General features: G+C 39.1%; 1 protein-coding gene across 4 annotated transcripts in view; it reads left to right on the forward strand.

Moving 5' to 3' along the window:
* Nucleotides 1–27,407, forward strand: part of ltbp3 (latent transforming growth factor beta binding protein 3) — a 52,348-nt gene that overhangs the window by 2,976 nt on the left and 21,965 nt on the right. For 3 of the 4 annotated variants that reach the window (XM_053485122.1, XM_053485123.1, XM_053485120.1), the window contains exons 2-12: nucleotides 17,182–17,330; nucleotides 18,465–18,588; nucleotides 18,688–18,848; nucleotides 19,200–19,305; nucleotides 23,035–23,121; nucleotides 25,165–25,284; nucleotides 25,387–25,542; nucleotides 25,719–25,829; nucleotides 26,835–26,848; nucleotides 26,954–27,008; nucleotides 27,214–27,300. In XM_053485122.1, coding sequence (XP_053341097.1) covers nucleotides 17,182–17,330; nucleotides 18,465–18,588; nucleotides 18,688–18,848; nucleotides 19,200–19,305; nucleotides 23,035–23,121; nucleotides 25,165–25,284; nucleotides 25,387–25,542; nucleotides 25,719–25,829; nucleotides 26,835–26,848; nucleotides 26,954–27,008; nucleotides 27,214–27,300 — 1,170 coding nt within the window. The remainder of the gene's footprint in view (nucleotides 1–17,181; nucleotides 17,331–18,464; nucleotides 18,589–18,687; nucleotides 18,849–19,199; nucleotides 19,306–23,034; nucleotides 23,122–25,164; nucleotides 25,285–25,386; nucleotides 25,543–25,718; nucleotides 25,830–26,834; nucleotides 26,849–26,953; nucleotides 27,009–27,213; nucleotides 27,301–27,407) is intronic. The other variant, XM_053485121.1, reaches the window with a different exon arrangement.

Consider the following 27,407-nt stretch of genomic DNA (forward strand, 5'->3'; position numbering starts at 1 on the left):
GGGAGGTCACACTTGTATGTTTAAAGCTATAGACAACGAAACAGCGCTTTTGAAACAGGAATAAAACTTCAGGGATTCCGGAATGCATGATCTGAGTTTATTATCTGGAACATTAACAAAGACGAGAATTTCGGAGAACCTAAAAATTTATGTCAGCTTGTTAAAATGGAGTATAATACAGGACCTTTAAAGGTACTTTTAGGGAATGAGCTTTCCTTACTGACAGTCTGACAGCTTTGTGTAATTATGGTGCTTTTTTTTTTTTTTTTTTTTTGGTTGTATTCGTTTCCCAAAAAAACCATCGCCAGGTCATAATTAGAACTTCCGCAGCCGTAAATACAAGTTTTACAAGAAGCACATAAACACAGAAGGTGTTTCACGTCTGAGTGAGCGAGAGCCGAGCGAGATGTTAAAGCGAGCAGTAAAAGTCGGAATTAGAATAATTTCAAATTGGACAGATAAATGAGGATTATGCCGGCGATCTTAGCGTGACTTTATATGTCTGCTGTAGGAGACAGTCTGGTCTGGCTTTGGAGTTTTGTAGGGAGCATGCTTTTTTGGGGATTTTTATTTTCCCCAGCGCTTCTCCTTCTTGGCCACAGCGCCGCGTTTTAGGCAGAGAGGATTTCGCTGCGTCCTCTATCAAGCACTACAATTACACCGGGTTTGATTGTTTCCTGGCTTTCGAGTGCGTCCAGATGGACGGACTTCTGCTCCCAGGCCTAAACTTTGGCTCCTTGTGGAGTTTTATAATTTGAGGCGCTAAAGGGCTGCTGGGTTTAAGTGTAAGATTTACAAATTTCCGATGAATGGAAAAATAAGACGTGAAAAATAAAACTGAATAAGAGTAGATTCTGCGATTTTTTTCTTTTCTCTTTTGCTTTTTTGCGACAAGTCTTTAATGTTTTCTACATATTGTGACTCTACTGTATCTCATTGTGCTCATGGTGAGGCGAGGTGCCGTAGAGTCTAGCAGCAAGGTCTATAGTCTATAATACACACTCACACACACACACACACACACACACACACATGGCAGGCGCTCTCGTTTTCTCCTTTAAACTTTTATCTCCATCTCCCTGTCTCTAAAAACAGTTTCCACTCTTGAGTAATGTCTATGTGTGTGTGTGTGTGTGTGTGTGTGTGTGTATGTGTGTGTGTGAATGAGTGAAAGTGTTTTAACCTCTTCTGTTTATATCTGTGCGGAGAGGAAGCTTATGTCCGAGTTAATACATATCAGAGGTAATTTGTTATTTAAAGCCAAGAATGTCTGGGACAAATGGGGCAAAACAATTGTGTGTGTGTGTGAGAGTGTGTGTGTGTGTGTGTGTGTGTGTGCACGAGGGGAGTCTGAATTTGGTTTGTGCTCTCACTCAGAGTTATTTTGGAATACTCTCTCTTTCTCTCTCTCTCTCTCTTTCCCTCTTTCTCTCTCTCTCACACACACACACACACACACACCAGGGTTAAAATGTGAGCAGAGCCCAAAATAATCCACTGTGGCAAAAATAAAAGAGGAAGCTGATGGTAGGGAAAGATAAATTTATGAAAATCTAAGCCAAATGCGCACACACACACACACACACACACACACACACACACACACACAGGAGTAAAAAATATTCCTGCTAATCACACCAGAAAAGAACACTTGTATCTAGAAGATAAATGTTAAAAAACTAGCATTGCTAGCCACAGCTAATGAACCAACTAACTTAATAACTAAATACTCAGTATCTAACTAACTAAATTATGTAATGTAATGTGAGCTAGCAATTTACAGCCAGTGATCTGATAGTTAGGACTACTTTTTCATAAGTGCGACCCTGAAATGTTGTTTTAATTCAAATGTTAGCGATTATGTTAGCTGAACTTTAGCTAAAGAAGACGAATGTATAGAAAAACTTAACCGAACTATTAATAGCTACCTTGTGCACTTCCTTACTATCAGATAATATTTTGTATATACCAAATAAATATGGTTGTTAAGTGGTATAAATCAGAACATTAACCAAGAGAGAAATCTTAGCTATAGTCTAACAAACAAATTGTAAATAAATATAAAACAGGGACCCGAAACACAGTCCGTAATGACTGCCTTGCTTTTTAAGAAAATATGGCTAAACATTAAAACATCTCTTGTACGGAAGAGAAAGCTGGTATAACTAACTAGCGTACTAATTAGCTAACTTTGGTTAGAAAGTCGTATAAAAAAGCAAATGTTGGCTACAGTGTCGGTAAAAAATATTTTTATAAGTTTATACATCAAAAAAAATAAATATTTGCTGTCATTAGCCAGATAATTAGCTAGAATGGTATATATGCTGCGATATTATGCTAGTTTCTCAGTTCTACCTGTCAAGAGGAATGATTAATGTTTAGCAATCTTTGACAAAAAAAATTATACTGTTATTCAAATCAGCAAAAAGTTAGCAAAGAGGAACTAGTGAAAACATTTTCTCATAAATGTTATAACTGTATAATTGGTAGTGCACGATTTGGCCAACATAGTTAAACAGGGTTATCTCTAGCTAGCATAGCCACAACGTTAAGTTATATACATAGATATATAAATATTAATTGCAAATGCTGTAGAAAAATGATGACTGTTGTTTTCAGTGTGTTAAGTTGTTGTTGCTGTGCATAATAAATAAATAATTTGTGCTAAATCTGTATTAAATTGTGTTAGTTAGTTAGTTTGTTAGTTAGTTAATTAGTTTCTAGCAATCTTTGAAACTCTAATAATTGTTAAAAGATTTTAGTGATTTAAAACAATATAAACAGTACAAACTTATTTAATGTTTGATATGTAATTATGTTTGTTAAAAGGTTTAAGATAGGAGCATAATCGCTGCAAAAATTACATTAAACCCTTTACTGCCCTTATTGTTTATTGCTCTACGTTTTGAGAAATCCATAGTAAAGGTGTTTAGATCTGAGAGTGAGAAATGTACAAGGGGTTAAAAAACATCCACCCATCTGTACAATAGATTATACGCTACATTGTGCTTTTTTTGTGCTTTTGTGGTCTGAATAAGCCATCATCATTCTCACAGTGATACCTTGAGACAGTTCAGGTTCTCCTCAGGACATCAATCCGACAGCAATCTGTACTGAGAGGACTTTCTTCTTTTCTTTTCTTTTTTTGCAGGAATTTTACAACTTCTAAGTTTAAAGGTGTTAATCAGGTGCACAGGGTTTTAGCAATGCCAGCTTGGTAAAGCGCTCTATACATTCTATGCTGTTAGGTGTTACGCAAAGTCCAGTGTGCCCCAAATGTTTCTGTACACAGGGACATGAGCACTTATCCCAGGATTTTTAAAGGTACTTCAATTATTGTAAAAGTAGTTTAATAAAAAAAATAATAATAATAACTGAATATAAGTTCATGCAAAAACATTTCCAAACTGCTGTCATGTCCAGAGCAATGGGCGTAAGAAGGGAAGTGCATGAAGCGATGCACCCATCATGCATAGTGGCCACTGTACTGTACACGCCTCTGGAGGTAGTGTTATGATCTGGGGTTACTTCAGTTGAATAAAGTTAGCTTATGACCTGAATGTACTGAATGACCTGGTTATCACATCAGTGGAGTTTTTCTGCCCTGATGGCATGGCCAAGGAGTGCTTCTGGAAGCATGAGAAATCATTTTCACACACGAACTGGCCGCCACATTGTATTCTGTAATCAGTTATAAAGGTGACAAAATGAAATCCTTGAACATATAAGCTGAATATGTTTTGTTCAGTTTGATTCATGATTTACTGTTTTTTTTTGTATTTATTATTATTTATTTTATTTGGAAATGATTTTTGTGAATTACTGAAAAAATATTACACTAATTAGAGATTTGAAATATCATTATGGTATAAAATTTAATTACATAAGACTTTACTTTATCATTGTTATCATTTTACTTCTGAATAGATCGATGCCCTGACTTTGATGAAATGTATAAAAAACAAAACAATTACACACATACTTTTCCTATTGACTAACGTACCATGGTGCCAACGCATCTGAAACACTTCTCCACACATATCGAGGCCTGATTCTGGTCTGGAATAGCGAGGCTGGGTTTGCTACAGCTGCCATTACCAGACGTTGACTCACTGTAACCAAACACGAGCAAAGCTCTTGTAAATCCTCGCTGTCATTTCTTATACACTGAGTACATTAACTCTCTCTCCCTCGTACAGTAGAGAACTTACACACCTCGTCTACAGTCAGGAACTTCATGTGATCCGTGTTGAAAATGTTTATTGTATCACACAAATCATTTAGTAATGTGTAGTGGTACATAGTTATCAGTTGTTTTTTTATTTAAACCAACTGAAAGCACCTGAAGTTGTACTCATACATTAATATTTTTAAGAATAAGGATAAATTTGTTTTTTTCCTTTTATGGTTAAGTTTTTTATAAATAAAAAAATAATGCTACACAATTAATCGCACAAAAATTTGAATAGTGATATGGACCTGTTCAGTTATTTGATCACAAAAGGCTACCATTTATTTCAGGTAATATACAGTAGGAATAGTTAATATTTTTAAGGTGATAAACACATATTAGCAAACATCTTCTTAATGAGGTCATTTGTGCCATTATTTGCTTGTTAGGCTAGATACATACAAAATGGTACATTTAATAGTTAAATATTGCAGTAGTTAAATTGCAATCGCAATGTGATTTTTTTTTAAATCAAATAATGCAGGCCTAAATAAAAACGCTGTAAATGTTAAACTAGTGAATGGCTGGAATATTGTTAGCAGACCCATAAATATCATAAATATCACCAAACATACTGTATACCAAAGAAATGTTTTTCAAACATGATATATATTTTTTTGGTTAGATCACTCAGCCTTAGTATGTAATCTTATATCTGAACAATAGTGTCACAATATACTTTTCCTACGATTTAATAAATATTTCAGTTATTATAACACTGTACATTTAATTTAATTAATCAAAAATGTGTGTACGTTTATTAATTTTATTAAACTTTTTTTTGATCACACATCATCAAAGACTAATTTACATTCTTTTTTAATGCATTTTAAATATAAATTTTTGTAATACTCCATTCCCCAATTCTGTTTTCCCCCTAGGTCCCGCCCTATAGCTATCAAATCATCATACGACAATAGCTACCAACATACCAACTTCCCCTGAGACACCCAAAGCCAATCAGCCAGCCATACCTTTTTCACACACAAAGTAAAGCGCTATCCGCCCTCTTCCACATACATGAACTCAGAGAGAAGCTAGAGACTAAAGCCCTCGTTAGAGAAATTTCTGTTTCACAGACGCACTTTGTGATTTTAATCCCGTCCGAATCTGCCATGTCTGTCTTTATCTCACACGACCTCTGTAAAAATTCCAGAGCAAATTACCTACTGTTTTTCAGCAAACTCGGAGGTCCGCTGAGATATCTAATCCCGTCCGAATGCGAATGTCTATGATTAACGATTTTTTTTTTTATCAAAACGCGTTTTCTTTTGTGTTTTGGTCAACTTGAACTACCGTACTATCTCTAGAGCGCCAGTATTCAAGTTTGCGCACCAATAATGGATGTAGATGTGGACATGTGATCTTGTGCAACGCCCACAGGGCTTTCGTTTGTGAAATATGTAAGATTAGACACTGACACTTGCTAAATCTTAAGTTGACGACAAGATGGTTTGATCACCATGTCTTTGATAGCTTTTACCTGTTATGTGTGTGAGAGACACAGAGGAAGTATGTGTCATTCTCAGAAAGCTTCTTTGAACCCCATGTTGCTGCTGAGGGTTATAAGCTACACAGTGTGGTTATTTAGCAATTACAGACTCAGAAGACGCCTGAAGTTTTTCTGCTGAAGTGGGCGATGTTTGGTTTGGGCAGCTATAGCTCACACACAGTGACTGGAAGACATACATGTCCTTTTTGGGTGCGTAGAAGGGGATTGTGTAAGTGTCTCACGTTTCCTGAGCTTCCTGAACGTCACTAAAGCATAACTGGCAACGCTAGTTGTCTTCTCCTGCTGCTGGAATGCCTGTAGGGGTTATGTGATACAAGCATAACAAATCAACCCCTCTGCGTTGTTCTGTTATTGCGTAATAATTAGCAATGGCAAGGCGAGATGAGACAGAGATATTCACACCTCGCCGACGTGAGTTATTTTCCGATTTATTAAAGAAGGACACATTATCCTATTCAAGCATTTGAAATCATGCTTTATAATGTGCATCCTTGAAACAAGTAAGTTCCTGTTCTCACTTGGGTTGTAAAAACACCTACTGTAGAATGAGCCGTTCTCTCACGAGTCTCTCGTCCCTCTTGCTTTAAATGATAATTAGACAAAATTGAAGAAAAACTCTTTTTGGATGTTGGAGATGTTGCGAAAGTTACGTTTCCCCACTGACTCTTGAGACTACTTCTATACTCCAGAATCAACCATTTCAGCAGCCGATGATGTCACCACTCAGGTGTTTGGTAAAATTATTAAAGAGTTTTAATAGCATTTTACTTTTTATATTTTCAAGTGTTTCCGCCTAATGCGTCTTCAGCTTTATGTCCTGTCTCCCAAGTAAGGGACAGTGATCAGAGAGGACAAACCGAGAGGGCCGACGTTATACAGTAGCTTTTCCCTCCGCTCTTTCTGTTTCACTCTCTTCAATTTGACACACATACGCCACATATTTTTCTCCTTTCTTTGCCTCTCGTTTTTCCAGCTTTGGTCCTCCTTCCTCCTTTAACTCTTTCACCTCTCTCTTTTTTTTCTCTCTCCGTCTTTCTATACCTCCTGTGCGTTATAATTTTAATACACGTCACTTTTCTTTTCTTTCCTAGTAATGTGCGTGGAAAAAGTCGTAGATTATGGCTCAGCCTGGGCTGAAAAAACACCACAAAAATATGCTGTGTGTGTGTGTTTACGTATGCCCGCATGTGTGTGAGAGAGACTCTTTGAGACGAGTGTTTTGCTCCAAATGATCTGCCGTGGGTGTGCTGCGTCATCAGCTGGTAGTGATAGCCTGTGTTTAAGGTCTTTACGAGAATAAGCTTACACACACACACACACACACACACACACACACAGAGCCTTGTCTTTTCCAACCAGTGGTGTCTTATATTCGTTTACGTTTACTCACTGGACCGTACAGCTAAGGTTGGAGTCCATCTGTCTTTCACAGTCTCTCTTTCTTTTTCTATCCACTTATTGATATCAGATCGAGCTCGCTGTCCACGACAGCTCGAATGGAGCTCTGTATTTGTTCGGTCCGTAACAGAGATTTCTCCCCTTCTGCACTCCCGGACCACAGCCCCGTCAGCTGCAGGACGGAAAAATTTCTTCTGGCTCTGATAAAAAAGAAAAGTGAAAAGGAGGGGTTGGAAATTTTTTTCAAGCGGTCCCACGCTGACCTAAGCTGCAAAAAGTGTGGGGACAAGAACAAACGTTCTGAAAGGGAGAAAAAAGGAGGGAAATGTGTGTTTTAGTGAAACTCAGAAAGGTCGCGGCCTTGCTGCTAATGTTTTCTCACCGGAGCCAATTTTCCCTGCCGTGAAAGAAGCCAGTTATTTACGGCTCTCATTAGAAAGCGCAGGGGCAGAGCTGCAACCGGTACAAATAACAGTTTCTCCTCAGAGTTAGTGGACACGCTAACACGCTTTCCACTCAGCAGGGAGTGGTGTGGAGCCGGAATCAAAATAACATACAGTTCATGAAGTGATTAATGATCCTACGTCGCTTTTATACATATTTGACTCAAATATGAGGTACAATATCACCTCAGCCTGAATTCTGCTCCCTAAACATTTTTTTTTATTTCGTAGATTATCTAATTATCTTCTTTTTTTTTTGTCTGCTAAAATCCAGCTAACTTGTTAGCAAACAGGCAAAACAACTAGAATGTGTACAGCGCTCCAACAGGCACTGTCTCTCCTTAGCTTTACCTGGCATGCTAGCACATTTTCCACACACCTCACCATAAAGTCTAAGGACTAATACTGTGAAACTGTTGGTGTTGGAAGATTTTGCAAAATACACTTAATATAGTTCCTAAAGTCATTAATGATCACATATTCTGTGTTTTTAAAGCTCTTAAAACATAAAAAAAACAAATAAAAACTCCAGGAGTTGCAGTGCTGCAATGGCTAGGTTTCTCCTCAGAGTTAGCGCATATGCTAACACATTTTCTTCACCACAGCATGAAGTTTGAGGGAATATTCTGGGCTAAAAAACAATAAATATTGGAGAATTGAGTCATTGTGTGTGTGTGTGTGTGTGTGTGTGTGTGTGTGTGTAAAACTAAATCCTGAAGTAAATTCTTATGTGTGAGAAAACAGGTGCTGGGGGAAAATCCCCTCAGGCTAGACTACTGTAATCTAGCTAACTGTTGACTAGCGAGCCCTGTCAGTACTGTTAGCATTAAGTACATTAAATTGTGTTTGTCATTAATTTGCTTAAATGCTTGAAGTTAAACTTTCATCCACTTTTTCATCTGGCAGATGTCTGTCAGAGGGCATTTAAGCCCTGGACAACAGAATTCTGTGAAGGAAGGAAGTATAAGACAAACGGGATAAAACAGACATTTTTATTTTACACCAGCAGCAACTTACAAATGAGGTCTCAATTTAAATAGATGTACAAAACATAAAACACCACAAATGAGTATTAATCAATGGAAAAAAAAATATACCAACAGAAACGTTTTGTACTTTATAACTGTACGTTATGACTTATTGACCGTTAGAGACGGTTGGTCAGGAAACTCCTGAAGTCAGATGCAGACAGGACACTTTCACTCACAAACGCCTGTGGAAAAAATACAGAAATGGACTCAATTAAAATTCATAATACTTTAATTAGCATGAACAATATTTATACTTTGTTTCTCTCGCTTTAACCGAACCGCAGATTAAGCACGATAATATAACCGTCGCTATTTTAAGTGTGATTAAAAATACAAGAAATAGCTTAAACCAAAATAACGTGACTAAACATCGCTAAACAGCAGGTGACATTTATGTTGCAAATTTCGGATGATAAAGATACGTCGTCTAGACGTTGTATAGATGTAAAGACGAGATATCATTTCATTCACCATTATTGAATAGATCCTCACACTGGGTTACTAGGTTAAATACTGAGTACCATCAGTCAAACACTGTATATTTATTTATATTCTTTTAATGAGGGGGGGGGGTAGGTAATATTCATTTACTCTGTATACAAATGACAAACTTTCACCCTTAGGATTTAAATTTTCAGGAAATTTTTATCGCATGCAAAGCATTTTTGACATACGGACGAACTGAACTGAACTATGTTGCATGTGCGTTCGCGAGCCGTTCGAAACTTCAGTGGAAAGCATTCAGCATGTGTTCAAAAGCTACGTGATTTTTCATTAGTTCATAATTCAAGGTTAAGTGAGGTTTAAAGTCTATTTATGTTATATTTTACATGTATTTTCTAAATGTTTTGATTGTTATTATATGCAAAAATATGATTGTAGTGTTGGAAATTGGTAATATTTTTAGGTAGCTGGAACAGATAATCTGCATTTACATTATTTTAGTTATTTATTTATTTTAATGGGAAAATTAACCTTAAGAATTTTCACCTTTATAACTCACTTCCAGAACTAATTAAACACGTATGCACATATGAGGAGCCGCTGTATTTGTGTTGGAACTGATGGTGTATTATGAAGTACTTGAGATAACGTGCTCTTAGGGACAATTTAAGAGCTGTAAGGGATGGTTAAAAGGTTTCTACCAGGCTGTATAGATTAAGTAAATATCTTGTGCATTAGGTATTATCTAAATACATTACTTGCGAAGTGGCATGCAGTGTTGACTCTACCATGCAGTGAGTTAATTCTTGCATACCGTTAGGGTGAATCAGCCTGCAAGTCACAATATGTTTTATATTCACCACCCTGAGCGGCAGTGACAGAGCTGTTCCTATTTTGAAACCTTTTTTCCAGTTATTCATCACGAAGCATATTATCCACTTGTTAAGCGTGACCTAATGTTAAAATTCAGGGTCTAAATTCCCCCAGATCCAAACGGCATGTCATCGAACGATGACATAATTTTAATCAAGCTGTAATTGAGAATGATGAAGGGCTAAATTCATTCGACTCAAATAGAGCCCTCACTGTGGATGTCCTGCCTGTTGGGATAAAGAACTCCAGCAGCCAGGTGTCCTTGAAATAAAGTCTGCCCCTTGCAGAAAGGTTAGATTAGATTCGAGATTTAGGTTAGATTCATACTAACTACCTGGCTGCATTACAAGGCAGAAAAAACAACCTGCTTTTTTTATGAATTGAATTTTGCAAGAAATGTGTTTCAGCATACAAGTTGAAAGCCAAATGAAGCGAGTTTATGAATTTCACAATCTTTTTCAGTCAGCAAAAGCTGTTTCGAAAGAGTCAACCGACGATACCAACATTGTTTTCAGTATGTGTTCAAAAACTATGTGACTTTTCCTGCGCTTTCGTAATATTGTAATATTTTTGGGCGACTGGAACAAATTAAGCACCACGGTGGCTTAGTGATTAGCCCTGTCGCTTTGCACATCCAGGGTCTGGGTTTGATTCCCGCCTTGAGGTCTGTGTGCATGGAGTTTGCATGTTCTCCCTAAGTGTAAAATGAGTTTCATTGGGGTACTCCGGTTTTCTTCCAAAGACAAACAGATTAGGCTAATTTGCCAGAAGTGACACAATCTGACTTAGAGATTATTGTCTTTCTCCTTAAATTTTTTTGACAAAAGTGTAGCAGTTTTTACAGATTTCAAAGTTTGGCAGTCAGAGGCAATTTTCTTTATTTGTGTGTGTGTGTGTGTGTGTGTTTGGCAAGCACACTGTTTAAACAGCCGTCTCATTCTCTAATGTTTTCCCGGTCAGAACCCCAGGAGACCAGAGATTCACAATCAGAGATGAGTGTTTGTGTTTTTTTCGTGCGTAATTGTGTGTCATTTACACCCAGTTGTTCTTCTGCATGTTGCGTGTTTGTGTGTGTGGTTGGAGTTGATTATGTCTTGTTTATCTATTGAATAGTTTATATCCAGAAGTCTGACATAAACTGCATCTATATATGTTTTCTCTGTGTGTGTGTGTGTGTGTGTGTGTGTGTGTGTGTGTGTGTGGTGCGTGCACAATGTTCTCAGACAGCTATTTTTAAGAAACTGCGATTATGTCATTTATTTTTGGCTGCAGCTTTTTCTGTCTCTCAGTCTCTCTCAAATACAGACACACACACAGACACACACACACAGACACACACAAACTCTCACATAAATAATATTTAATTACAGCACTTATATGATTTAAAACAACAATACAAGTACTTTTTATTCTCTCTTGTCTCTTTGTTCATTCACTAAAGACATCATACACTATTGCTCCCAGCATCAGCCACACACACACACACACACACACACATGCTTGTGTAAGAAAGTTTAGGCCTGTCTCGATGTCACTGGGTGGGAATGTCCTGCTTTTAGAACTTGTTATCATTTCAGAACGCTTAATGCTTAACTGCTTCGCCAAAACAGTGTACTTTTATAATCTGGGTCATGTGCAGAATTCATTCACAGATTAAACTGAAAAAATAGATTTTTTCAAGGATTTATTCGCTGATAAGGATGAAAGACTTGATTTTTGGAATTTCTTTATAGACAAAGTTAAAGGATTCATTTCCAGACTAAAATAAACCATTCACAGGATTCAGAATTCATTTGCAGACTAAATTAAACAATTCATTTTGCAGACCAAGTCAAAGTGTCAGTAATGTACATGATTTGTTTGTAGATCAAGATCGAAGATTTATTTCCATAACCCATTTGCAGAAAGGCTCCATTTGCAACAAATTCATATGGGGATCAAAGTAGATTAATCGTTTCTAGGATTCATTTGCAGACTAAATCAAAGGATTCATTAAAGTTAAAGCATTTATTTTCATGATTTATTAACAGATTAGGATTCATCTGTATGGATTCAAATGGAAAAAGGGTTCATTTTACAACAGACCTGTAAAAAAATATATACAATACTATATACTGGTCAGGGTTCCAATCCAGCACAGGGCACACACACCAATTTGGTCCCACACAGTGGGAGGAAACCCTCCAAGCATGGGGAAGACATGCAAACTCCATGCAGACAGACCTGAGGTGGGAATCGAACCCAGCCCCTGAAGGTTACAAGGCGACAGTGCTAACCACTACACCAGGTTAGGAAATTAAGTCCCGTGATTAATTTGCAGACTAGATTAAAGGATTCATTCAAAACATTTTATCCAAGTCTGGTCTACGATTAAACTATGGACATGAGTCAGGATTTATTTGCATTGTTTATTTGCAGTCTAAATTAAAGTATTTATGTTGAGCATTCACCTGCAGACAAAGTTACATTACAGTATTTTGGCGGGATTAAGGACTAAGGAACTCTGTAGGCTTTGTTGAAGACAAGGAGAAATGATTTATTTGCAGGCATCCTCTTTGCACCTAACTGAATTTGCTAACAGACTAAGATGTTTTTATGGTTTTTATTGACTTAGAGATTCTATTGAAGTGCGTATTCATATGCAGAGCGTATTTCTAGTTAAGTGGCGTATCTTAGTGTATCTAAGGGTAATTCATTTCTTTGCCTGATGCATTGAGATATTACATGGGTGAAATGATTCTTTTGCCGAATTGACTCTGTTAAACATCTTTATATACGGCATGTGAAGCCATGCATCAATAAAGGAGCGAGATCTCAGTGTCTTTATTTTGCCATGTCAGTGTAAGCGTTCTACAGTCTGAATGGAGTCAGCTTGTTTGAAGAAATCATGAAGCATGTGAGGAGGCTAAAAAAAACTGTTGTGTTTCCGAGTTCCAAAAGAAATCAAATAATTGTGTGTGTGTGTGTTTGTGTGTGTGTGTGGCTGTCTTACCAAGAAGCCAAAGTATGACAAGTATGTTGGTTAGAAAAAAGTCCCATTCTCTTTCATTCTCTCCCTCTGCCTCTCTCTCTCTCTCTCTCTCTCTCTCTCTCTCTCGTGCCATATTTTTTTCCATAAAAGCTTCAACTTCCTGTAATCTGTAATCTGTATGCCTGAATAAAACTTGACCCTGCAGCTTTGGAACGTTACCGTCTTGAATAACGATTGCTTAAATTCATGAGAAAAAAGTGACGTACCTGTGAGGAAGATTATTTAAAAATAAATTTAAATGCATCAATTTAGCTTAAAACAATTAAACTAAAGCTAAAACCGAAATCTAAATAAAACATTCGGACAGTCATGGGATTTGAACGCACGACCTTCTGGTCTTCAGCTAGTATTATTATTATAATGATATAAAACTGAATTAAAGTCCCAGGTGTGTTTCAGCTGCAAAAACACCTGGTGTGTATGAGGTAAGCGCAGCACACACACACACACACACACACACACACACACACACACACACACACTCTCTCTCTCTCTCTCTGACTCTGACCCACTCACATTAGTCACACAGGAATCTGATCCTAAATATCTCATTCAAACACACACACACACACACACACACACACACACACACTCAACAGATCTGGGAAATCCATTAGCCAAAATCCATGATTTTGGCTGACGCTGTTAGAAATCCTCCATTTTCCTCGCAGTCGTTTTATTACGGACGCGTTATAAATACACAGTACTTTGTGATTTTATCGCAGAAATGCTATAATCCCTCCTTCTAGTTGTAGATGTCCTCATTTCATCCTGTATTACACAATGGTTAAGACTAATCCCGTATCATGTATACAATAACAGAGCCTGGTGTTTTCGGTATTAAAGCATTGGCATCGTCATGTCATTCAGAAAGTACTGCTGCAGCTGGACCTTCAACATGGTTTAGACAGAAAACCTGCCGGCGTCACAGCATCCTGGTGATGGAATAACATTTTGCTTGTGAGCGCATTTTGTAATGTTCAATAGGCCTACTAAAATCTTCGTAAAACTATTTTTTGTACTTTTTTGTTCCACTTTTTGTAGCGACTGAGCAAAATATGTTTTAGGAACCGACCAGCTTCTAGGAACATATAGATGTTCTTCAATTCACAGCTCCATCACACATTTTTAAGGTTATCATTATTATTTAAAGGGGCGGTATGTAACATTTTGACCCTAAGCGAAATGACCAATAAGCATTTACCACCAGCGACACATCATATGGAATACTTTTTTTTTTTAAGTGAATTACTGTGTTTTGTGTGTGTGTGTGTGTGTGTGTGTGTGTGTCTATTTCATGTTAAAATTAGAAATCAGACGATTATGTGTTTTGTTTTGTTTTTTCCATGATTGCACCGATATTTCTGCAATTAGTATATTAAAGGTTATTTTGTCTCGAACTTTGGGCGGAGCTAATTTCAGGGCCAGAAAAATGTTTGCATAAGTCCAAAAAAAAATGTTAAAAGGTCACTTCAGGTTACGTAATTTTTTTTTAATGACGATTCTGAAATTCTGTGATTAGTATATAACAGGACATCATGTCTAAAAGACATTTCAGGGCCAGAAAAAAAGATAAAAATAAGGTTCTGAAATCCCACTTATATTCACGTTATAGTTAGAAATCTCTTACAGCATCACTGTTGTTGTTTTGACGTTGCGGAGCTCAGCAGCTTTATTCTGACAGGAGGCGGGACTAATTCCACGTTAGAAAAAATGTGAACAGAAGCTTTAAAATCAAAAAAATTAGAAACAGTTGCAGTGCAAATTACAGAATGTTTTCTCTGATATATTTGTAAAGATGATACGGTAGGTATCACAGGGCTATAACGACACTGAGACATTACAGACTGCACCTTTAATCTCTGTGTGTGGTGTGTTATTACTGCGGTTTGGTGTTTATGGACAGTTTGTTCAGTGAAGGGCTTTTGGGTGACATTAAATACTGAGGTCTTATTTAACCTGTAGTCTTGGTTTTGTTCTCATAACGTTGACATAAAAGTGTTGTAAAGTAGCTTCAGTGAGTCTGACAAAAACCTGAGTGCTGACATTAAAACTGTATTTATTCTGTATTACTTTTATCTATCTATCTATCTATCTATCTATCTATCTATCTATCTATCTATCTATCTCTCTTTTTTGCAGATTTCTTTCTTTATCCATCTCTCACATTGTTCTTTCTGCATCTCTCTCTCTCCCTCTCTTTCTCTCTCTTTTGCGGGTTCCATTTAGGCATGAAACAAGTTATGGAAGGAGGAACACCCAGTTTTGGGGAAAGTGTGTGTGTGTGTGTGTGTGTGTGTGTGTGTGTGTGTGTGTGGTGTGTGTGTGGTGTGTGTGTGTGTGAAAGAGAGCGCGTGTCAACAAGTAATAGACAGACAGACGCTGCTATTTGTAGGGAGATGTAATCTTTTGATATGTTTTGCTTTAGTCTGTGTGTGTGTGTGTGTGTGTGTGTGTGTGTGTGTGTGTGTGTTGGAGTGTATAAAGCTATAGTTTAGAAAATTGTCTGTCTGTCTGGAATTTTGTAAAACTCAGCAATTAACCCAGCATACACGCACACACACACACGCACACACACACACACACACACACGCACACGTCTGTAACCTCAATCTCACACTCTGGGACTCTGAGCCCTGTCATTACTACACCACTTTCCCATTGTGACGTCACACTACGGAGCGCTGAATCCACCCCCCCCTCCCAGAAAAGTAAAGGGGCGGGGCTTGGCGCTGTAACGCTGGTCCCCTCACTGATGCTGGTCCCCAGTATACCAGCACCAAAACACAAGATATGCTGGGATAATTGCTGGTCAAGCTGGTCACCAGCTATGTTATTGCCAGTTTACTTATATAAAAGGTTTGTATTGTGTTCTTAGACAACACAGCAGATATTTAATAAATGTAAAATAATGTATTTATATGTTTTTAAGAAACGAATTATTATAATTATTATTTCTGTCTCCACACGTCATGCATTTACATCACACATTATTTTCAGTACTGGTAATAAAAAACAAGATAATGAACTAACTAATTAAAACTACCGAAACCTAACTGGTGGCCCAGTAACAGTAGCTACACCTTGTTGTTGAACTTATCAGCACAGATCTACTGGTACCAGCTAAACCAGTATAACCCAGCACAGACCAGCATAGAAATCATACTGGCCTAAGCTGGATCTTTCAACAGAGAGCTGATTAGACCGGACTCGTGAAAGTAAAGTAATTTATGAGCAGATTAAAGTGCAATTCATAACTAAATTGTGTGTGTGTGTGTGTGTGTGTGTGTGTGTGTGTGTGTGTGTGTGTGTGTGTTTGAGCATGGCGTCACTTAGCCCTGCACTAATCGTAGTAATTAGTTGCCATAGTAACATATCCAGTGGCAGTGCTGACTGAGGTTTTGGGTGAAGTTTATTAGAGGAAGACGATGAAACGCGGCCCGTCAGCAAGTCCGCCAACATCGTCTTCATTAGTGGTGAGGCGTCTCAGTCCGAACAGCACCATCGCAAAGAGCAGAGTCGCTGTAAAGTCAACTCTATAGAACGCTGCGAGACTTTATTCAGCTGTGTCAAGTGTACTGATACACACACACACACACACACACACACTGAGTAACGCTAGCCAACGTGAGGTGAGACCGTTCTGCTCAATGACCCAGAAATCTGACGCTCGGGGGCGTGTGAAGGACGGTTATGTCTGCGTGAAATGAAGCGCGCGTGTGTGTGTGTGTGTTACACTTACTTCCTGTTTTCTTCTTCTGCAAGTGAACTTAAAAAAAGTGAACTTGAATCATCAATGTAGCCTCATGTCCCATTTGTGTCCCTGTCTCATGTCTGTTCATATCTGTTATGTCTGTCTTTCTTCTGTCTGTCTGTCTGTCTGTCTGTCCATCATACCTTTTGTTTTTCCTTCTTTTCCATCTGTCTTTCTGTCTCATCTTTCTGTGTGACTGGCTTGTTTTTTATTCATCTACCCCTCTGACCTATTTCTAGTCTATTCTGTCTCCTATCTCTATGTCTCTCTGTCCTTTCTGTCTGAAACTCAGCATGGCCATCTGTCCATCTCTCTCTCTCTCTCTCTCTCTCTCTATCACTGCTTATTTATTCTCAGTTTTTGTACTGGATGTAAAATCATTTGTTGTAACAAGTTGTATCATTGATCTTTCTCTCTCTCTCTCTCTCTCTCACTGTCTCTCTCTCTCTGTGTCTCTTCACAGTGGTGTGTCCCCTGACCTGTGTAAATGGAGGTGTGTGTAGTAACCGTACACACTGCTTGTGTCCACCGGGTTTCACAGGCAGACTATGTCAGTTTCCTCTCCGCACTCAGGCGTCACGTGGCAACAAGCAGCCGGTCTACACGGTACAGGCACGTACACACATCTTCATCACTCTTACTCACTCCTCCTCCTCACTCTCACTCACTCCTCTTTATCACTCTCACTCACTCCTCCTCCTCACTCTTACTCACTCCTCTTCATCACTCTCACTCACTCGTCTTCATCACTCAAACTCACTCCTCTTCATCACTCTCACTCACTCCTCTTCATCACTCTCACTCACCCCTCCTCCTCACTCTCACTCACCCATCCTCATCACTCTTACTCACTCCTCTTCATCACTTTCACTCACTCGTCTTCATCACTCAAACTCACTCCTCTTCATCACTCTCACACACTCCTCTTCATCACTCTCACTCACCCCTCCTCCTCACTCTCACTCACCCATCCTCATCACTCTTACTCACTCCTCTTCATCACTTTTACTCACTCGTCTTCATCACTCAAACTCACTCCTCTTCATCACTCTCACACACTCCTCTTCATCACTCTCACTCACTCCTCTTCATCACTCTCACTCACTCCTCTTCATCACTCTCACTCACCCCTCCTCCTCACTCTCACTCACCCATCCTCATCACTCTTACTCACTCCTCTTCATCACTCTCACTCACTCCTCTTCATCACTCAAACTTACTCGTCTTCATCACTCTCACTCACTCTTCTTCATCACTCTTACTCACTCCTCTTCATCACTCTCACTCACTCCTCTTCATCACTCTTACTCACTCCTCTTCATCACTCTTACTCACTCCTCTTCATCACTCTCACTCACTCCTCTCACTCACTCCTCAAACTTACTCGTCTTCATCACTCTCACTCACTCCTCCTCATCACTCTCATATCTTTATAGCATTTTTTTCATTACACACCTTCATTATTTTCGCTCCACTTTACTCTCACTCTCACTCTTCTGCATAACTTCCCACTCTTGCATTACTCACTCCCTTTATTACTCTCAGTTTACTTTACTTTCATTCCTCTACACTTTGCAGTATCCGCATCACTTGCACTATTCAGCTGCAGTTGCTCTCCTCTTCATCACTCTCCTCTTCAACAGTCTGATTCTACATCACTCCCCCTCCTGTGGATCACACTCTCAATACAGTGAATAAATGAATGTGTGAATATATGAGTGATAAATTCCCTTGTGTACGCCGCAGGTGAGACAGGACGGTCCAGGTCTGTCGGATGCGAGCGGGCCCGCCGGACGCCAGCAGCTCACTCAGACACACTCAGTGTTCACTCTGCCACTGTCACCGGGCAATGGCCACCACTCATCTGAGGGTAAAACACACACACACACACACACGCTTTGTGTTTTTATAACTGGTGCACTAATGAGGAATAAGGACAGTTTTTTTCCCCTTTGATTCCTCTCCTCAGTGCAGTTTAACGTACGCGTCCACCACTCGCCGGACACCTCAGTCGTCATCCAACCCTTCGACCAACCAGAGGCCAAGCTTCCTAAGAGCGTGACCCGCCTTCCTCCACAGACACAGAAGCCCAGGGGGCGGTGCTTCCAGGAGACCACGCCCAAGCAAGCTGTGAGTGACAGAAAAAAACTGTTCTCTGATGATGATGATGATGATGATGATGTATTCTGTATAACGTCTCTTTCTCCCTCTCTTTTCATCCTTATTTTTTCTTATTTCTCTTTTCTACAACTTTATCCTTGTCTTTCTTCTTCTCTTTGTCTTTTCCTTTTTTCTTTCTCTCTGTTTTCCCGTCTTCTTTTTCTTACTGTATCTCTCTCTCTCTCTCTGTTTTTCTCTCTCTCTCTCTCGCTCGCCCTCTTCCTCTCTTTGCCGTTCTCTTTCTGTCCCTCTCTCTTTGTACCTTTGTCTTGATGCCTCTCTCTTCTTATCGCTCTTCGAATCTCTCTCTCTGTGGTGTAGTGTAGCAGTAACCCTCTCCCCGGCCTGACCAATCAGGAGGACTGCTGCGGCAGCGTGGGAAATTCCTGGGGCCAAAACAAATGCTACAAATGCCCCAAGCTCCCGTGTAAGTCCTTCTTAAATCTGTCATGCTTTTTATTATTATGTCACCGATTTTATGATGATGAGCCAGGCAAGCGCACGTTACACGTTGTTTCATTTGTATTATTATAAATTAGCAACATGCAGCGAAGAAAACTAAACGCAGCAAACTGTAACAAATAAACTGTTGTATAGAATCATGCAAAGTTATGAGTCAAAAAGGATCCGCACTCCGGTTATATTAAAACTTTATATCAGCACTTTGCGTTTAAGCCTCTCCGGTCACCCTGCGAGGATGAGGATTCACTTCTGATGAAGAAGTGAAGACAGCAGTGCATTCGTGGCTCGCATTTGTAAAGTTCATTCCGTCAGAGTGCGGATACTTTTTGACTCACCCTCGTTTAAAAAAAAATTGCATCAGGACAATAAATAAAACATGACGTGAAAAACTTGAGAGTTCGCTGATGTTTAACTACTTTAGCTACCAGTTTAACGCAAGAAATTGTGTGACTGTCCAATCACACGTCACGAAAAGTCGACGAACTTTTTTATAAAACCGTTGTGTTATATAATTCTCTCGTGACTCCTCTTGGCTACTTGGAGTGTGTGATTGTAGTCAGGGCGTTAGGTTTCAGGACAAAGACCAAGAAAAACTTGCGTGTGTGTGTGTCTGTATGTCTGTATGTCTGTGTGTGTGTGTGTGTGTGTGTGTGTGTGTGTGTGTGTATGTGTGTGTATGTGTCTGTGTCCTGATGGTGTTTCTTTCCTGTCTTCATCCACCTCTCTGCCAGATTTCTCTCTTTAAAGCGAGAGCAGACAATAGCGGCTCTGTGGTACATGCCAGGTTATTTTCGCAAAACCAACTTCAATATGTGTGTGTAAAAGTGTGTGAGTGTGTGGGAGGGTGTGTGTGTGTGTGTGTGTCATAGTGGCTTTGCTCTTTTTTTCCTACGGCACACCCTCAATGTGAGGGCGAGACAAAAGCAGAGGATGGTGGAGAAGCCGCTGGAAAAAGTCTGCCCCTCTCTCTCTCTCTCTCTCTCACTCTCTCTCTCTCTCTCTGTCAGTCTTTTTTCTGTCCTTTTTCTTTTCTTAAATAAATAAGGCGATAAATCAGAATCCGTTTTTTATTAACGTCCGCGTAAATACATTTGTTAACAGAATTTGTCGGCTGCATAAATATTGTCATTATGCAAATAAATAAAATCAATGAAAATGTATCAAATTAAATTTTATGATATGATTAGATTTTTTTAATTAAATTGAACTGAATCACATAATTCAATCCAGCAGTAAAATGAGTCAAATCATGAACACTAAATCAAACTGAATCAAATAATCAAATCCAGAAAAAAACCTGAATCAAATTATAAAAGAAGATCAGAGTCTACAAACGATCGGAATGAAATGCGGGATTAGCGACAGAGCAAGTTCAGCCTGTATCAGGAATGGAATTGAATCCTTATAAATGTTTAACTACATTTTAACTTCGATGTCAAAGTGACTCGAGTCAGCTGATTAATTGAATCGATAGAGTGATCTGGTTGGACGAGACGTTCCGCGAGTGGTGATATTGAGCGGAACAGTAACAGCGTCCCAGGTGTCCTACAGTGGGGTTCCGTACGGTCCGGTCGGTACCGAGGAGAGAGTAGCTGCCTGACAAAACCCCCTAACACAAGGCTGTATCCCAATTCACTCTTTAACCCCTCATCAAGGGCACTACTTGGAGTGTGGAACCAGGGATTGTACACCCTACATAGTGTACTAGCGTTCCATTTAACACTATTAATTAGTTAGCTGGTATTCTGAAGTGGAAGGAATAAGTGGAAATATTAAGCAGAGGTGGAAAGAGTAATAAAACTTTGTACTCAAGTAAAAGTTCTGTTACTTCAGTGTAATTTTACTGAAGTACAAGTAAAGTTACCTGTATAAAAATCTACTTAAGCAAAAGTAAAAAGTAACTTGTTAAAAATTTACTCAGAGTAAAAGTTACGAGTTACTTTTCTTAACAGCGGGGGTGGGGAGGGGGATTGTAGTGTAGTTTAAAAAAGACAAGCGGATATAAATCTTAACTGTAATCTAGTTGATTTTAATTAAATGAACACTTTTACATAATAAAGCTGAACGCTTGAAAATCAAAGTGGTCGCTTTAATATGGCCAGGGGTTTACTTCATGAGAAACTGATGGCATTTGGCTTTCAGCTGGTTCTGCATCACTGGCATCTGTTTTATCCGTCTCCATCGTTCTGGTGAGTTTAGGGCGTTTGTTCTCCATCAATCAATCAATCAATCAATCAATCAATCAATAAATCAGTGTAGTGGTTTCCAGGGAGAAATTTTTTTCCTTCCTCGTTGCGTTATTTTTTACTTAGTAACGAATATGATTTCAAATGTAGCGAAGTACAATACTTCAAACAAAACATACTTAAGTAAAAGTTAAATTACAGATTTTAAAGCTAGAAGTACACAAGGAAACTACTCAATTACAGTAACGCGAGTGAATGTAGTTCATTTCTTTTAACCTCTGAGCCTGTCCTCCACCTCTATAGTTTATTCTCCTCGTTTTGTGGCTACGTAGTACCGATAAGAATTTAAAACTCTTTCTTAGCGTTCGAGCGCCAGGTCCACCAGGTTCCAGTAGTCAAGGAGGGATTTGTGTGGGCGGAGCAAAATAACACATCATACATCATGTGTTGATGATAAATGGTGTTTGTGGAACTGTTGTATAAAAGCGATATCGCACTCGAGGTCGTGCTGATCTTTAATCAGACTAAATCGTTTTGAAATGTCAAAAATCTGTCGAAATGAATAAATAGTGTAATAGATAGAAAAAACAAATAGAATCGAATCTTGAGAGATATACAACAGATTCGAATCATATACTCATTTGATTCCTTATGACTCAACTGAATCAGAAATCAAAGTAAATCAGTCCGAATGAATTAAATATATTGAAAGCGGATTTGTTCCTTATTAAAATGTCGTAAGGTTTTTCAGACACGATGACTATAAACTCAATAAAAAATAATTAAATCTTTAGAAAGACAGACAAAAGTTTTTTTTTTTTTTAGTGTTTTAGAATTAGTTTTAAAAGAGAGAGGAGTACCTTTGTTTTTGAGAGAACGTTAAAAACAAGTACGAGCGCCGCGTTATATCATTGTTTTCCCTCAGCCAGTTGAATCATCTCTTTTCCAGACGCATCTTGATTTTCCTGAGTTTTACAGGCGAGGAGGCGCGCGTGAGGCGCGGAGGGGAAACTCCTCGAAAACATTCTTCTCCGAAGTGTCAAGCGGTTCACAGATGCCTTCTTTCCTTTCTCCTCTTTCTTTTTCCCGCCAATAAAAACATTCTGTTTATTTTACTAGCTTGTCTTTTCTTTTCCTCACCGGTTCAACCGATTCTGTTTCCCATTTTTTTCTTTTTCTTTCTTTTTTTTTTTCTTTTTTTTTACGCTTTTTTCTCAAACCTACTTCGTTTATCTTTTTGTTTCACTTTGTTTCTTTGGGCTGAAATTTATTGGATGCATTTCTCCAGTCATGTGAGCAACGCAGTGCGTCTGTCTCTCGTCCTTGTCCTCCTCCTCCTCGTGTCTCTCTTTCTCTCGGCCGCTCGACTGTATTTTATTAAACAATGTTTGGAAATGGAAATCAGTTTGGTTTGAATTTTTTCCTGTGGATGTTTTTCTTTGAAGTTCACTCAGGAGTTGTTACTAAAACTCTCTCTCTCTCTCACACACACACACACACACACACAGATGCTGGGAAGCCACAGACGATAATCGAGGAATTTGGCTCCACTTGCCCTCAAGGTTACAAAAGATTAAACAGAACACACTGCCAAGGTAAAGTTGGTGTGTGTGTGTGTGTGTGTGTGTGTGTGCTTATTTGTTGAATTGTCTCTTTAATTTCATATCACACAATCAAATGAACATTGAAATTTTAGGTCCTGATGGAATCATACACACATTTGAATCTTTATATACATATACGGTGCTGTGAAAAAGTATTTGCTCCCAGCTGATTTTTTTATTATGTGTCACCCATACAGTTTTTAAATGATGATTTTATTTATTAAGCGGAAAAAGCTGTTAAAAGCCTGCCTGGGCGTATGTGAAAAAGTATTTGCTCCCTTGCCAAATCATGAATGAACTGTGATTGTTGGAAAGCGAGTTAAATTTAATTTGATACACCCAGGTCTGATTACTGCCAGACCTGTTTAATCAAGAATTCACCTAAACAGATTGTCTGTTTCTGCTTTGTCTGACAAAGTGAAGCTTGGTGAAAGATCCCAAACATGTCGTGCCACGATCGAATGAAAGTCCAGGCAGGTTTGGACAGTTTTTTATTTCTCCTGAATGAATGAAATCATCACCATTTAAAAACTGCATTATGTATTTACTCGAGTTATCTTTGTGTAATATTACAATTTAGCTTGATGATCTAAATAACTTAAGGGTGACAAATATATATTTTTAAAAATCACGGCACTGTATGTCTACTTTTAAACTAAATCAAATTTTCTTATGTAAAGGAATCGTGTATTTGTTTAAATCCTTATGATTATTTAAATAAACTGAATATTTAACTCTTTATGAAACAAACTGAATCAAATCATATCTGTCTTCCGCTCTTCACGAACATAAGATTAAACTGAACTGAATTTTATAGATATTAAAAGGAACCAAATCAAATCATATATGCATTTGACTATTTATAAATATCAAATTAAACTGAATCAGATTTTCATCAATGACGTGAATCATTTGTCTATTTGTATCCTTAAGAATATTCAAATAAACTGAATCAAATCACATATAATTGACTCCTTATGAACATCAGGTTAAACTGAATCGAATGATTCGTCTATTTGAATCTTTAGGATCTATATAAAATGAATAGAATATTCATCCAGAGATCGCTGGTTTGATTCCCGGGTGATGCTGTTACCTCTCACAGCCGGAGGCACAGAGAGAGCTGATTGGCCGAGCTCTCTCAGGGGGGAGGGATGAGAGGTACTCACGCTCCCACATTAATCATGGCTCTACAGCCAATCAGGGGCGTCTGTGAGCTTGCGCACGCGGAAGGAGCGGCTAGCGCTTTCCTTCGAGTGAGTTACTCCGCGAGCAGTTCGAAAAGATGCGGTCGGCTGGCGTCACGCGGTTCGGAGGAAACACGTGATGGTCTTCGACCCTACCGGCTGAGTGGTAGTAGTAGCCTTAATGTGGGAGCCCTCTAGTGACGGGGAGGAATTGGCCACGACTAAATTAGGGGGAAAATCGGGAAAAAAAATCTGCATTACGTTGAGATTGGTGATGGGTGGTTCAGGAACGATTTGTTATTTTTGATCGAATCTTTAACATGACTCAGAAGGACGAGTCGTCTCGGAGAGTGATTCGTTCGTCTTCTACTGGGCGCAGATGCGCAAATCACCGCAAAACCTCAGTAGGTTATGTACAGGAAACAGAATTAAGCGATTTTTTCTTAATGACTCTTCTACTCTGAGTCGTTGGTTCTTTTGTCACGTGACTTCCATAGGCGCTATGCAGTGCAATAGATTCAAAAGAACGAACGACTCAGACTAGCAGATATAAGAGGTCAGCTGCTCATTCTGTTTATAATATGTCATTAGCTGCATTGTAATATTTTCATTACTGGAACTATAGGCAAAATTTGTGTATGTAGATGTATTGGGGGTCTGTTTATTGAAAATGCAACCTTTTATTTTATTTCTGATCAAAAGAACGAAATAAACTAAATGATTAAAAAAAAAAAGTTTCATTTATGTTGATAAACGAGATTTAAATAACCGAGTCACCAAAATGACTTCCCATCACTAGTAGAGATCATAATGTAAGGAGTGTGTGTGTGTGTGTGTGTGTGTGTAGATATTAACGAGTGCACGATGCAGGGTGTTTGTCAGAACGGTGAGTGTTTAAACACACTTGGAAGTTTCCGTTGCACCTGCAAACCTGGATACGTCCTGAAAGATAGAGCGCGCTGTGTTGGTAAGACGCACACACACACACACACACACACACACACACACAGATAAACATAATGATAAGATGATGGGCTTGCCCTCTCAGCCCCCTCTCTCTCTGTCTCAGTGTCGATGGTGGAGCAGGGCCTGTGTTTCCTCATGGTGACGGAGACGGGCCGTTGCGAACACGCGCTCTCCACTAACCTGTCCCGAGAGATCTGCTGCTGCACCGTGGGCAAAGCCTGGGGCTCCAACTGCGAGAGATGCCCACAGGACGGCACCGGTCAGTGTGTGTGTTTGTGTGCTTTTTTTGTGTATCTTTACTATACTTTAAGTTATTAGATATAGCACACAGGTATAACATGTTATGGTCATGTGACCTTCCAATGCTCAGGCACAATTTGTATGGCCACGCCCCCTACAACTAGTGCTTCTTTCTCTTTCTCTCTCTCTCTGCAGCTTCCTTCAGTAAGATCTGTCCTGCAGGAAAGGGAATGTCGTACCAGCAGGTTCATAGAATTTTAGCTATCCAGACTGAGATCGGGCAGATCCCCATCATACCTCAGAAGGGTGAGTCACACACACACACACGCATGAAAACACACAAACACTCCGTCTGAGTCGTTTAAGTTCACCTACTTGCATAAAAACTAGGGTCCACCCGATACGATATCATCACGATACGCAGGTGCTAATTAAAATCATATTGTGATTCTGTAAGTATCATGATTTTAGAAACATCCCGATTTGATTTATTTATTTATTTTTAGATTTTGTTACAGGATTAAAGAGGAACAGTGACATTTTAAAATTTAAAACGCAAAGATGTATAAGTTCAAATTAAGAAACGATTTTAGGGCCTCCGAGTGGCGCAGTGGTAAAGTGCTCGCCCTATCATCGCTGGTTCTATTCCCGGGTGATGCTGTAACCTCCCGCAGCCGGAGGTCTAGAGAGAGCTGATTGGCCGAGCTCTCTCAGGGGGGAGGGATGAGAGGTACTCGCGCTCCCACATTAATCACGGCTCTACAGTCTGTAAGCTCGCGCACGCGGAAGGAGCGGCTAGCCCCTAACGGTGCGTGAGCAAGCAGTTCGAAAAGATGCGGTCGGCTGACGCCACGCAGTTCAGAGGTAACACGTGATAGTCTTCGGCCCTCCCGGCTGAGTGGTAGTAGTAGCTTTAATGTGGGAGCCCCCTAGTGAAGGGGAGGAATTGGCTATGAAAATTGGAGAAAAAAAAAAAATATATATATATATATATATATATATATATATTAAAAAAAAATTAAGAAACGATTTTAGAGCCAGTGTGGTAATCCATTAATTGCCGCACAAAAGAATCATGACAATCAAAAACAGCTCGGTGTGTCAGCATTAAAGCAAAGTTTGCTTGAAAGGAAAAGGGGGCGGAGTTAAGCAGCTCTAATGTGGTGCGACAGGAGTCGGGGGTGGAGCTTATTTGCACCGTTATGATGTGACTTCGCCAAACGTCTTTGAAATATTATGATTGTTACATGTTTAAAAAGGCTTTCATCTTTTCTCAAACTTTTTCTACATCTTCTTTTTTTTTCTCTACAGAGGTCAAACTGCCGGTAAGATCCTTAACACGTTTTGACACAGGAAGAACTGACACACGCATTAATCAATATAAGTCTTTTTCCTCTTTAATGCCTGATTGCTATAATTCTTCCTAACAGGAAGTGCTCCTGACCACGCCCCCGCAGGTCCAGCCGATGAGCACTCGCGTCCCAGGTGGACACACGTCTCTCATCTGTTTTCCTTCATTTTTTTCTGCATTTCTGTTGTCTGTTATTTTTTTTTTATATATTTTTTTTGTTTTTTTGTGCTTGTTTTTTCGGTTTTAACGCTAACTTTGCTTCGTCACATCACTCTGTCGCTGATCATGTTCTTTTCTTAATTATCGATTACCCTCTTTTTTTTTGGTCTTTTTGTTTAGTCCTCATTCCCAAGCCGACGACGCGTCCCATAATCCACATTCTTCCGGAGAAAGAGATGCTGGCGGTGGCGCAGACGCAGGTCTCGCGTGAGTTCCATGGCAACACATCACACCACACCTCACGTTATAGAATAGCGCGAGTGTGACAAGTGTAGCACGAGAAAAAGAAATAAAATAACGAACGAACGAACGAA

The sequence above is a fragment of the Clarias gariepinus genome, chromosome 24, assembly GCF_024256425.1.
Source record: "Clarias gariepinus isolate MV-2021 ecotype Netherlands chromosome 24, CGAR_prim_01v2, whole genome shotgun sequence".
NCBI lineage: Eukaryota > Metazoa > Chordata > Actinopteri > Siluriformes > Clariidae > Clarias > Clarias gariepinus.